The sequence below is a fragment of the Aptenodytes patagonicus genome, chromosome 7 (genome assembly GCF_965638725.1).
Source record: "Aptenodytes patagonicus chromosome 7, bAptPat1.pri.cur, whole genome shotgun sequence".
Lineage (NCBI taxonomy): Eukaryota > Metazoa > Chordata > Aves > Sphenisciformes > Spheniscidae > Aptenodytes > Aptenodytes patagonicus.
The window spans coordinates 47,246,093-47,258,180 of NC_134955.1; the positions used below are offsets into that span (position 1 = coordinate 47,246,093).

The following is a 12,088-nucleotide window of genomic DNA, read 5'->3' on the forward strand; positions in this document are numbered from 1 at the left end:
AACCTGGAGGGATCATGTTTGCTTGATTTTGCTGAATGCGTAGTCTAGTTAACCAAGGAATATATGCTTGGTTCCTTCCTCTAATGAACAGGTGGCTGGTGTCCTGACAAACATGATCCCCGATGAATTGTTACTGAATGTTGGCAGAGAAGTTGTCCCATCCCAGAGGCGGCTGTGTTTTTAAGTGCCTGTAGTTTGAGAAAGTAGTTCCTATTTTAGTGTGAAATGTGCTCAAGAATCTTTATGGGAGAAAGAAATATGGAGAGAATGAATGTGTTATGTGGCCGCATGTATGTGGCAAGGATTGAACTCTTCAGTGCAAGGTGCTTGCTTTATGTAAAGATGCTGCCAAGTGCATGGAAGGAAATTGCTCCTCACAGAAACATTTTCTTGACAATAGTTGTTCTTTAGGTGCTTCAAGAGCTAAGCCTATTGGTAGTCCATTTTCTTAGAGGAGGTTCAGGTGATCTCTGTAAGTGCTGTTCAGCCATTGCCCCAGTTAATGTCTTCCTCTTTTGCCATGGATGGAGTCGATTCCAGTAGTTGTGCTTTAGTAAGCTCCTAACAGCTTGCACCTCATCCTGGAGAAACTCTACTCGGAAATCTGTCAGAATTGTGTCTGTGTCGGGGAAGCTAATCCCCTGAGAATTATATGAAATGTATTAGAGAAGAAACTGTCTTGATGTTGTGGACATCCAGTTTCTTCAACCTGATGCCCATCGCGCCATGCAAAATTACCTCTCTCTGTTTAGTTTCTGCTATCATGAATGTGTCCAATGGAGTACAGTTACCAGGTGAGTCTTTTCTCTCCTATGAAAATGTTTTCTTTGTCTCAGTGGTGGATTTTGGCGCAGTTCATCTGGAAGTGCAGTTCATCTGGAAGACTGGTAACCCAGTGATTCGTTTAAACAGAGCTGAAGGCCAGAATATTGAGCACAGTTGGGGGTGTTCAAGAAAGGCTTTTCAGTGTTAAGGAGGAGGTTCTATGTGGAGGGTTCCTTGGGAAGTCTCATTTGAAAGACTGTATAAATTGTACACTACCAAGATTACCTTTCTTACTTTATGTCTGTGATGAGAAGAGATTTCATTCAAAGTGTATGCACAGCACTGGGAATTTCACACCCATCATTAGAAGCAGTTTTGTGTGTGTGGTGACTGTTATCATTAGTGGTATAATTTTATTTTGTGAAGCGAGGAGAGTTTCCTGCTTTCTTGCAGTCCTCCCGAGGGACGGTTGGTGTATTAATTTGCTGTATTGCCTCCTGGCTGTTCCCAGGCTGTTTTTCCTCTTCATCATGGAATTTTTAATGGCCCTGCTGCCTCTCGGGAGGCATGCAAGGAAGAGTACCTCAGGGATCTCTTCCTTTTTTCACATGCCTATAATTACTCTCCTTTAAGAGCACAAAGCGTTTGCTAATCATGTCTTGTCTGTTAAGGTTTCGGCTTGACGATGCAGGCTGTTAAAAGCAAGCAAGTAGAGACTTGCATGGACAGCCCAAGTGATCCTTCCCCTCTTTCCCCTCTGCCCATTTGCCTTTCTGGGAGAAAGGAGTGGTCTGAACAGAATTTTCTTCTTGAACTCCTTCTACTTAAGAGGATCTTGTACAGGCTCAAGTGGAATATCTTATTAGATTTTGGTTACTCAATCGCTCTGTCAGTGGGAAGATGTTATGGGTTGTTGGTTGGTGGAATGTTATTCCCTTGAGGCAGGGTAGGAGTTTCAGAAGAGCCTAGAGCCAGTGTTCCCTTCAATTTGAGTTTGAATAGCAGGTAGAATAAGAGAGGAAGGTAGAAGATAAACTGTCCCTAATGCCATTTACTATTTGCCTCGCCTTGAAAATAGGGTTATGGGTGGAAAAACTCAATTAAATGTTCCCGCTAGAGGTCATAGGAAAAGTGGACCTCAGATGGCAAGTAGATGTTGAAGGTGGAGATTTGAAGAATTATGTTAGAGACACCTCTGAACAGTACAGATGAATTGAAGAAAATCGCTTTGCATGTACTCTCAGTTGATATTAACCGTAAACCTAGAGTTTAATTTGGTTTAGAAGCAAGTCTCTCTCATCTTGCCTAGAACATGGGATAAAGATCTAAAGGGGTGAGCAATCATCTCCTAGTAAACTGCCAGTTGCTCCATACCCTGGATTTGGTGGTGGTGTTAGAGTGAAAAGGCTTGAATAGCTCTAGCCTGCAATGTCAAACCTTTCCTGAGGCAGCTGAAGCAGTGAACGGATGTTCACGATTTCATGCTGTCCCACTTGCCCAGGACAGTGTCCAGTTCATTCCACGCAACCTATCCACACATCTTCATCTTCCTGGAATTGTCTTCATGTAAAAATGTCTGCTGTCAACTGCTTTAGGCATCTTTCTCCCTAGTTTTTTTAAAAATCTTTTTCCATTTCACTGGAGCATTTTCATGTCTTCCTGTGCTAAAGCCTGGCTAATATTGCAGTTGGGGATATAACTGAATTCTTCTGACAGGCATGCAATGAACAGCAGCTATCAACCTAGTGTCACATGCAGTTGTCCGAGGCCTAATGCTCCCATTTTGGTGAATCCTAATTCTCTGGAGCGAAAAATAAATTCCCCTTGGCTTCAGAATTTTGTTTACTTGCTATTGCTTTCTTTGCCTATAAAGCATGTTGCCATTATCAAATCTGTGTACTCAGCAGGTCTGGCAAATATTTGGACTCTTTCTGGCACAGATATTGTGTGATTCAGTATGAAAATAGAGAATGCAATATATGGGATCACATCGTCTCTGTTTGGAATGCTTACCTGGAAAACTAGAAGAAAATGTGTTTACTTGCATTTGCCACACACAGACTTTTAGGAATGGAATTGCTACGTCATTAGAATGCTTACTTGGGGAACAGACTGCTGCTGCATGAAGACCTATGAGATTTGGATGATTTAAGAAGTAAGCTGACGTGTTAGTGATTTTGGAATCTGAAAATGTGCTCTAGAAGCTCTCCCATGAGGCTCTGCAGGGCAGAGGAGACTGCTATGCACAGGAAATACCTGCAGTGTGATGTGATTGCAAGAACCACTTGCATGCATGGGAGCTTTGCGTGCAGATTGGATGAGCAACTTGTATTGATTTACACCTGTTATGTGCAGATCAGACTTTGGTGCCCAGCTGGCTCTATAGTCAAAGAGGAGGAAGAACTCTGCTTTTACTGTTAATTTTGTGAAGCCACCATCAACAGCCTCAGGTAACACTTCAGGGCTTAGAGAGAGCGCCTTTTGTTTGGCCTGTGTTTGCTGGGAATATAGCATCACAACAGCAACAGCTGGGTTGTGTGGAGTTTTAGTAGCAGTATCCTTGTTAAAAGGCTGTCTCTGAACATTTACTTTAACATGAGGATAATAGCATCCCTTGTTTGTATGACAGTAGATTAATGGCTGCCTCTCAATACATAATCTAAGTGCTTTGCTTCCTCCAAGGATAGGGTTAGAAGCTGGATGATGTGAGATTACAGCGAGAGGCATACACCCCCAAGTGTGTGATGTGCCTCCTGCCTCCAAGAAGGCCACAGATTGTCACAATTAGCTCTACAGGGTCTTCTCAGAGCCCTCCGTTGTGAGATTTTTTTACCCCAAATTTTGAGAGAGTGGACATCACTTTAGAATCTAGACTTTTCTTCACAGGTAGTGAGGGTTTCGGGGGCCTGATGCTGCTCGGTAAGGTTCTTTGTGGGCTGGTGTATACTTGTGCTCTGTATTGTCTCCCACAGATTGTACTGCCAATCCTAATTTTCTGTTGAAACCCTGTGGTAGATGTAAAATAGTGGCAAGCTCCTGTGACCCTATAGTGCAGCACATGGTCACCTTGAACTGTAGGAGTGAGATAGGAGTCTAGTGTATGCAATTACAATTCATTTAAAAAAAAAACCAAAACAAAACTAAAGTCATAGAATATATATGTGGAAAAGAAAAGAAAGGAAGCATTACTTCTGACACAGAGACAGCAATGAATCTCAGCTTTCTGCATAGCAAAGCCTGCTTTTTCTCCAGCGTGACCTGCATGCAGAATCAGGTGCCTTAAGTACTATGTTAAGAACAAGAGACAAATCCATATTTCCTGCATAATTCCTTTAGCTTGTGATTAAAAAAAAAAAATAATCATCACTGTCAGAAAGACACTGTAGACCTTTTTTCATATAAAACAATTTTGTCTATATGTATGTAATTTTTCATTCACTAACTCCTGGCAGTGAGAGGCTGCAGTGTGAGTTGGATATATTGCAGCCATCAGCGTAGCTGCACTTTGGATCCTGCTTTATCTCTCCAGGTGTGTTCTGCTTTTTCTCTTCCCAGGTTAGAATGTCAGTCCTCTCTAGACTGTAAACTAGGTTTTCACGTTAGTCGCTGGTCACCTAGCAGATCCAACTGTGACTGAGCACTGCGACTTTGTTTTTTTTTCTTATGATCAACCAGCCGTAGTCCAAAAGTAACCAGGCAATTATTTTCTCATTACTGTTTGTGCAACATTGAAGAAAGTATAGAAGCCTAGCAGAAGAGATTGAAAGCCAGTAACGACAGAGTAAGTACTGTTCTAGTTTCTCAGTTTAGGCCCAGATCTTTCATCCCACGAAGCTCTGTGCCTCAGACCTCTTCACAGAGGGGCTTGTGATAATGCATGAATGTGCATTTTCTGTCAGGCTTTCCTCTCAGCCCTGTTCTATTCTACTTCAGAGTCATTTTTAAACTGTTCAGAAGAGTTGTTAAAATTCAACTTTGGCAGAAAAACTAATTCGTGGTTGCAGCCTGTCAGTGAGACTTTCACAATTTATAGTTCAGCCTGTCCACGACGATGTTGTATGCTGTGCATACCCATGACCTGACTTTCCCGGTGGTGGTGTTTCTAGGAGTCTGCTGTTAAACTTGGGATTCACCAATTCTATTCTCTTACTGATATAGCACCTGTATGTGAGCTAGTGGTTAGAAATTTGTATTGAAAAGTGTGGTATCTACCAAAAAAGCATATTTCATAAATTATACCTCAGACACCCTTTCTGTCCATGTCTTAATGAGGACTATCATCCCTGCGTGCATTCTTTTGCTCCTCTCTCTCCCAAGGTACCTACCACCTGGAGATTCCCTGCATGCAGATTTATGGTGCCCGTAAAGTGCACCAGCCACTTGAAAGTGACACTTTTACTACCAGGTCAGTCAGAGCCAGTGAGTAATCAATAGGTTCCTGATTTACTAACTGAAGTGTGGGTGATCAATAAGGGATAAACCTGAATGAAATACATGTTACAGAGACAATTTATGACCTCTGAGCCTTTGTGTGTAAGAGGCAGGGCTGCTAGATGCAGTGTCCTTGCTATTAGTCTCCAGCTGGAATATGATTTGCCTTTACTTTCACTACACGAAGGAATTCTGAGATTCTCATATTCTGTTTTCATTTTTCTTTTTTTTTTTTTACCCCCTGTGTAATCATGAGGTAAGGGTAGATGTGGTTTGAGCATGGAGCTGAGAGCCAGGAGCTCTTATTCAAAATCTAGCTGTAACATTTGTGAACTGGGAAAAATTGCATAAGGTCTCTTGGAAGTGATAGTGCATACTTCTTTCCTAGTCCGTAGTGATTCTCCACCAAGGGTCAGCTGGCTAATGTTGGTGTAAGTTCGTAAAATTAAAAAGGGAACCTTATTATCTGATAAAATGAGTTGGATTATTATATGTAATTATGTAGTCATCTAGTTAGTAATCTAATACTGTGTCACTGATGCAAAATAAAAAACTGAAGTTCCACTTGATTTAGACTATCTTCTCCTTGGGCTCTGTGTGCCTAGATGTTTCAGAATACACGGTAGAACTCTGTTAAAATACTATATAGCCACTATCATAATCATGTACAAAAGCAGTTTTTAGCATATGTGAAGTCACTTAGAGGTTAGTCACTTATGTGTACAAACATGAGATTTGAACATGCAGTCTATAGGTGTGCTGGTACTTTTGAAAGCCTGTAGTTCATTATTTCAGGAGACTTCTGTGTCTGGTTATATTAATATGCATTCCCTGATTTGAAAAATTGGCTGTCAGTGAAACTTAGCACAATTTAAAAATTTTTGAAACTATTCCTAAATGTCAAATTTAGATGACAGATCTTGTAGACTTCTTGTAGAACTTTTGAATTTTAGTTGAGAAGACAGAATGGTAGATATTTCTTTCTTATTTTGTGGTTGCACATTTGTTACAGGTAAGTAGGTAGACCCAGCAGCATTCAAACAATTTATAGTCTTGGCTGGCATAGGAAATTTTTTGTTCTCCCTACACTGTTCTGTATAGCTACAACAGTACGCTTTGGTTTTGCATAAATTCAGCATCTAAAATTATAAATATGCTGCTTTTTCTTTTTTTTTTTTTTTAAATAGATTTTGGCATGGAAATATGAAGCCATGAACTTTTACTTTTGTTACCTGTAAAAGATTTCAGTACTTGATAAATGAGTTTGTTAAACTTTCAGGATTTTTTTTTAATCAAAATAACAAGCTTTAAAGACACAGAAGCTTTTTATCACTTAATCATCAAAATTTATATGGTTCCAATCTTTATACCATGCAAGCACCTCACAATCTTTAATGGGTTTTATTTGCACTGTAGTTCTGCATTTTGCATGTCAGATCTGATGCAGAGAGTGACCAAGGAACTTGCCAAAGAAACTCTTATCTCAGACAAAGCAGGGATTTGAACCCAACGTCATTGCTAAATTATGCATTTGTATTCATTATGGATTGTATTGGAGAAAGTTCTCTGGTCTGCTGCCAAGACTGTCTTTTCTGAATTAAACTTCTCTTCTTCCTATGTCTAGAACTTGGAGGAGTGCTCAGTTCAAGTCAGTCCCAATAATGCAGGTTTCTTCTTAATTGGCAAATGGTTAAACTGAAGTGGTCATCAGTAGGCTTCAGACTTAACAGTTGATATGACCAGGACAGATTATGCCTTTCAGCCAGTTTACAGGTGCAGCAAGGCTGTATTACCATAAGCCAGATTCAGCTGTTTTCACAGCACTTTGATAAGGAAATAATTTTGAAAATGCATGAGACCAGTTTTGCATTCCTAAATTTATGAACTTACTACTGTAGTGGAAACAATATGCATGGACGTTTGGAATAGAGATACATTCTAAGATGACTCTACAGTACTAAATAGGTTGCAAAGTAATTCCTGAGTAAGGGAGCAAATATCACACCATTTCTTTAAAGAGCAATCTTGCGGACACTTGTTATGCTTTATAGAAGTAATGGTAGGACATGTGTCGTATCACTGCTTGATCACATCTTTACTTATGCAAAGAGTTATTTTAAAGTTAATACAAAACCAGATCCTTTAAAGGCTAAGAAATAATTATTCTTCTGAGCAGTTTATGTGCATGAGCTCTTAAAAGAAATGGGAGCATAATGGTATATTATTGAAGAATGTGAGCAAAACTTCCCTGAGAAGCTTTTGATTTGTGCTGCCTGCTAGTTAAGAAGCTGATGGGAAGGTGGGAGTTGGAGGTTGATTGGAAGAGAGAGAAGATTGGAGAGTCTTACAGGAAGGTGATGCTGGAACAGAGTTTAATTTGTTTTAATTTCTCTATAGGCAAGCAAATGTACACCTGGGACCACCATGTTCAAGGGACATCAAGAGGAAGCGAAAGCCAGTTGCAGCCTCCATGTCCAGCCCGACATCAGGTAACCTGGATTTATCTTTGTGCCAGCATTTCTAAAGTCATATCCCTGTTGAGCAAAGTGCCAGAGTCACAGTAGTCAAACATAGCATTACCTTGATTTGAAACTAATGAAACGTGTGTGAGAAAGGCAATGTGTAAGAGAGAATATCATGTGCACAGCATCAAAAGCTGCCTACTAAACAAATCTTTGATGATGCAGCTATGGTAAGTTAATATAATTTACAGTGCTTCGCTGTACAGTGGGTAATAATCTGTTTCTTCATAAGGTGTTATTTCCACCGTTCCTAAATTATGCAGTACACGGTAATAGGGAGGTGATCACTATACAAATTGTGTTCCTTCAGTGTTGGGCTAACATTAGCTCTCGTGCCCTTTTTTAGGGTGTTTCTAGACACTTTCACAGGAGCAGAAATCTGGCAATTTTTGTATCATCACTGGGTGAGACCACTGGTTCCCTGGGAGTTGTCTCACTCTTGTGGATGAAGATAGTCACTTTTTTCTTTTTCTTGCTCTGGGGATGTAGTGATTAAAATGCTGGTTTATTTTCATGTGGCATATTTCTGGAAAGTGATTGATTAGTCCTCAGAATCTGAAAAAGTTTTAATCTATAGAACACAGAGGGGTTTAGGAGACTTCTTTCTGGCCTCTCACCCTACCCCCTCTTAAAATATTTTGCCTACTATCAAGTGACCCATGTTCTTCTAACTATCGTATTAAAAAACTATTGTTGTAATCCAGCAAGAAGGCAGTGGGTAGGCTGATGGGAAAAATGGTGATGTGAAAACAGTGGGGAAGGCCAAAGGAACTGATGATGAATAGGAGGAATGAAGTTTGGATTTCTTCCTTGGGCTGGTGGATAGACAGTAGAATAATGAAGTAGGGAAGAAAGCTGTGCTAGCTCTCCAGAACACAGATCTGGATTACAGACTGTCTGAAAGGTTCTGTATTAAAAAAGAAGAGAAAAAAGCATTAAATTAATAATCTGTTGCTCAGCAAAAGCGTCATCTGTTATTGACTGTTTATTTAGGGTATTCTTTCCTGGCTTTTGAGTATTCCATGCTAGGATATTCAAACTTCTGTAGTGAAGGTGTTGGTAAAATCATGTATCTGTAGCCACAGAATTTTAGTTCTGGGATACTAGGTTTTCTTGGTATGAATACTAGTGTCTCACTGTCCCCTGTTACCTGTCCATTTATTTATTGTCCAGAGTGTATTCTGTACTGCATTGCTGGTTACTTTCTATAGGGGCAGCTTCTATTTCTATGCCTACATGTTTCAAAATATTATGTAAATTGTACTTACCTGACTAGGCAAATTGTATAGTGAACACTTTTTGAAGAGTTGAATCTGCATCTGGAGCGGAACTCAGCACTGGAAAATAGCACAGAGGTTTGGAAGGTTTTTTTATGGTTTTTTGTTTGTTTGGTTTTTGGCTTTTTTTTTTTAGGAATGAGGGAGAGAAAATCAGAATATGTATTACAAAATAAGGAAGGAGCGTGTAGTTACTGGAATCCAGACAGGATGCTTGTGCTGATCATCAACAGAAAAGTGCTGCAAGGTCTTTACGGGTCAGAAATGGTAAAGATCTCTTCCTTAGACCCTGTTTAGAAATATCCCGAGCAAAGTTAACAGCTATGGGCAGGGTTTGCTACAATACTGGCTTGCTGAAAGAAACTTTTATGATTGGGTAGCTGAAGCTGTGTCTTAGCTGACTTTCTACAGCAGTCTCCCAATTGCATCTGGAGCACAAGCATGTAACTTGGAAACTTCTGAAATCTGATATTGTTTCTATCAAAGGTGATCTGACTGTGGAATTACTAATATCTAAAGAAATACACAGGATTACTCTGCAATAATGTAGAATTAACTGAAGGCTGTTATGCTTGTTAGGCATTGATGAGATAGATACAGATTTTTCTCCCTTGCCGTGCATCTACTCGCCCCTACATAAATGTCTTATACTGGGGTTCCCCTCTACCTGAGGAATCACGGCAGCCTCATTTTCTCACCACAGAGGCTTTTTATGTTTGTGGTGTTTTACTTCTGCAAAGGATGAAACACAGGTGAATCAGAATGCAGGCCCATGCCTGTCACTGCAGTCACACAGAGTGCTGGATTTCTTCACCTTTAAATAGCTCCTTAGCTGAGTCCAACTGCTCTTGTCTCACTTGTTGACCAGGTCCTGCTTCAGTGATCTCCTTTTTTGCAACCTGAGTGCCCCATGGAGGTGAAGGACACAGCCTGAGCTGGCTCCATCAGTCAGCAGAACAAATGGGCTTGCTCTGCCGAACATCGGGCCATCTCGGATTCCACCTCTTTTATAGAGATGAGTGATGAAGAGGGGCTCGTTCCGCTTTGCCGCTGTATTAATACACATCAGGGGCCAGCTCCCGGCACTAAATCACGCTACTGCATACATCTGTTATCGGACTCCTCACCAGTGTGATGAACAAGACTGCAGATAGAGGCTTCCTCGTGTCATTCTTTATAGTATTTTCCTAAAAGAATAAATAGCTCAAATCTCTGCCAACACTCTCCCCTGTCATTGTGATGAATTTAGCTTCTTTCTTAAACATGCAGCTACAAATCTTCCCCTGTCGCCTCACCCCCCCCACCATCCACAGAAAGTTTGGAGTTGAATTGGGCTGAAATCAGAAGATGGTAATAAAAGGCATATGAGATGTGGATGCTATCTCCCTTCCAGCTGCAGGAATGAGAGAAAGGAGCTAGAGATATGTTTATTTGGGAGCCTAGCAAACTAAGTATATTCCGTGTCTTCTCACGTACTTTCATGAATGTGAGTATTTATGGGATCTGGTAAAGCATCTTTTGTCAGAGACCCTTGTATGAACATCAAAAACCATGCATTACTGTAGCAGAAGTGCCTAGGTCTCTATTGTATTGTTATAGCTTTAAACTTCTGGTATTAGTCCTGCTCTTTGAGGCTAACTGGCCTAAATACCATAACTGAGAGAGCTGTTAAAGAATAGCATTTTGGAAAAAGGCATGGCTGTTGAGAGCAACAAAAAGTGGGTAGAAAATTCAGAATTCATTTGCACTTCAGGAAGCGACTGTTATCAAAATTAAGTTGGGCAAACTTATGCAAATGTTGAGAGAGATTGAAAATGAAAGTTAGTGCTTTCCACACTAGACAGTTGAGCAGTGTGTGAGCTCTAAAGCATGAGGCTTTCACCAGGTAAGAACAAAAGTCTGGCTAGTCTAGTTTGGCAGTAGAATAAGGAAATCTGGAGGAAGTAAGGCTGGCTGTACTGGATTAGACCAGAAGTTCATCCAACTCAGTGACCAACAGCCAGTGCCTAGGGAAGAAGAAAGTCTGTACTGATAAAGGTCCTTCGAACTTTCAGTGATCTAAGACTTAGGGGCTTCAAAAGGCATGGATAGTGTCCTTGTGTTTAGTTACTTTCCATTGCAGTGCAATAAATTTGGAATAATGTCCCCAGTGGCACAGTAGAGCTTGTCTGAGAAATACTGTATAAAATGTTATTCTCATGGTAGTTATTCTCTGGTTTGAAAGGGATCTGATGAAGACTATCATGTCTGTCTTCTGTTTGTCAGAATAGGCCACAAGTATAGATGGCTGTGAAAGAAATGGTGAACAATTGTCCAGCTTTACACTGATGTTTTTAGTGTTTATGTGGTCCAGTCCCCTATATACGTAGCAGTACATGTCATAAGTTGCATCCTATTCAGGTATTACAGTGAGTCTGGGGTAAAAATCTGCATAAATAGAATTTTTTCTGCCTTGGCATGTGTTCACATTTAGCTTGTGAAAAATAATAATTTCTAAATGGTGCCAGTTAACAGCCTCTGAAACTGCTTATCAGAGAACAGTCTGATGAGTAGTAACAATTCGGTGAATTTTCCCTCTCCTATTTCTTGCTAATGCATTCACTCTTTGTCATGGTGTGATGGTACCCAGTAGCAAGAAGCCTGTTTAGTCCTTTGCTTTTTTTCTTTTTATGAGCAAAGATGGAGAGCCTGAGTGGGGAGGCTGCTAGTGAGCCCATAGTGTAGTATTGGTGGTGATTATTAGTTTAAGGACTTTGACTTACATTTTTTTTTGCATTTTTCATATGACCTTCAGATGGAGGAAGTTGATGGGCTAGAGGTAAAATATGCAATGTACTGTTATCAGCTGTGTTGTTGTGGTTGTATGGGAATGATTCACTGTTTTGGATGTACAGAAGCAGGATTGTTGGGGTTCCAGATCTACTGAGTGTGGAACCTCAAGCATTGAACGAGCTTTTTATTTAAACTTAAAAGCAATCAGTCCTCTAGTTGAGGCTTGTTATAGCCTCTTTATCCTTCATCCACTACAGAGCAGCAGACACAACTTGTAATAAAAACACACAAACAACTATTAATCTGTTGTGAGAATACAAT

At 40.3% G+C, this 12,088-nt stretch overlaps 1 protein-coding gene across 10 annotated transcripts in view; it reads left to right on the forward strand.

Moving 5' to 3' along the window:
• The window catches only part of GPATCH2L (G-patch domain containing 2 like), a 58,305-nt gene that overhangs the window by 19,118 nt on the left and 27,099 nt on the right, over positions 1 to 12,088 (forward strand). For 5 of the 10 annotated variants that reach the window (XM_076345153.1, XM_076345147.1, XM_076345146.1 and 2 more), the window contains one exon: positions 7,594 to 7,685. The exons of 1 other annotated variant lie outside the window; for it this stretch is intronic. In XM_076345153.1, the coding sequence (XP_076201268.1) occupies positions 7,594 to 7,685 (92 nt within the window). Of the gene's footprint in view, positions 1 to 752; positions 795 to 3,120; positions 3,173 to 7,593; positions 7,686 to 9,863; positions 10,016 to 12,088 lie in introns of those variants that run through there. 4 more of the 10 variants (XM_076345145.1, XM_076345144.1, XM_076345151.1 and 1 more) reach the window with 3 other exon arrangements.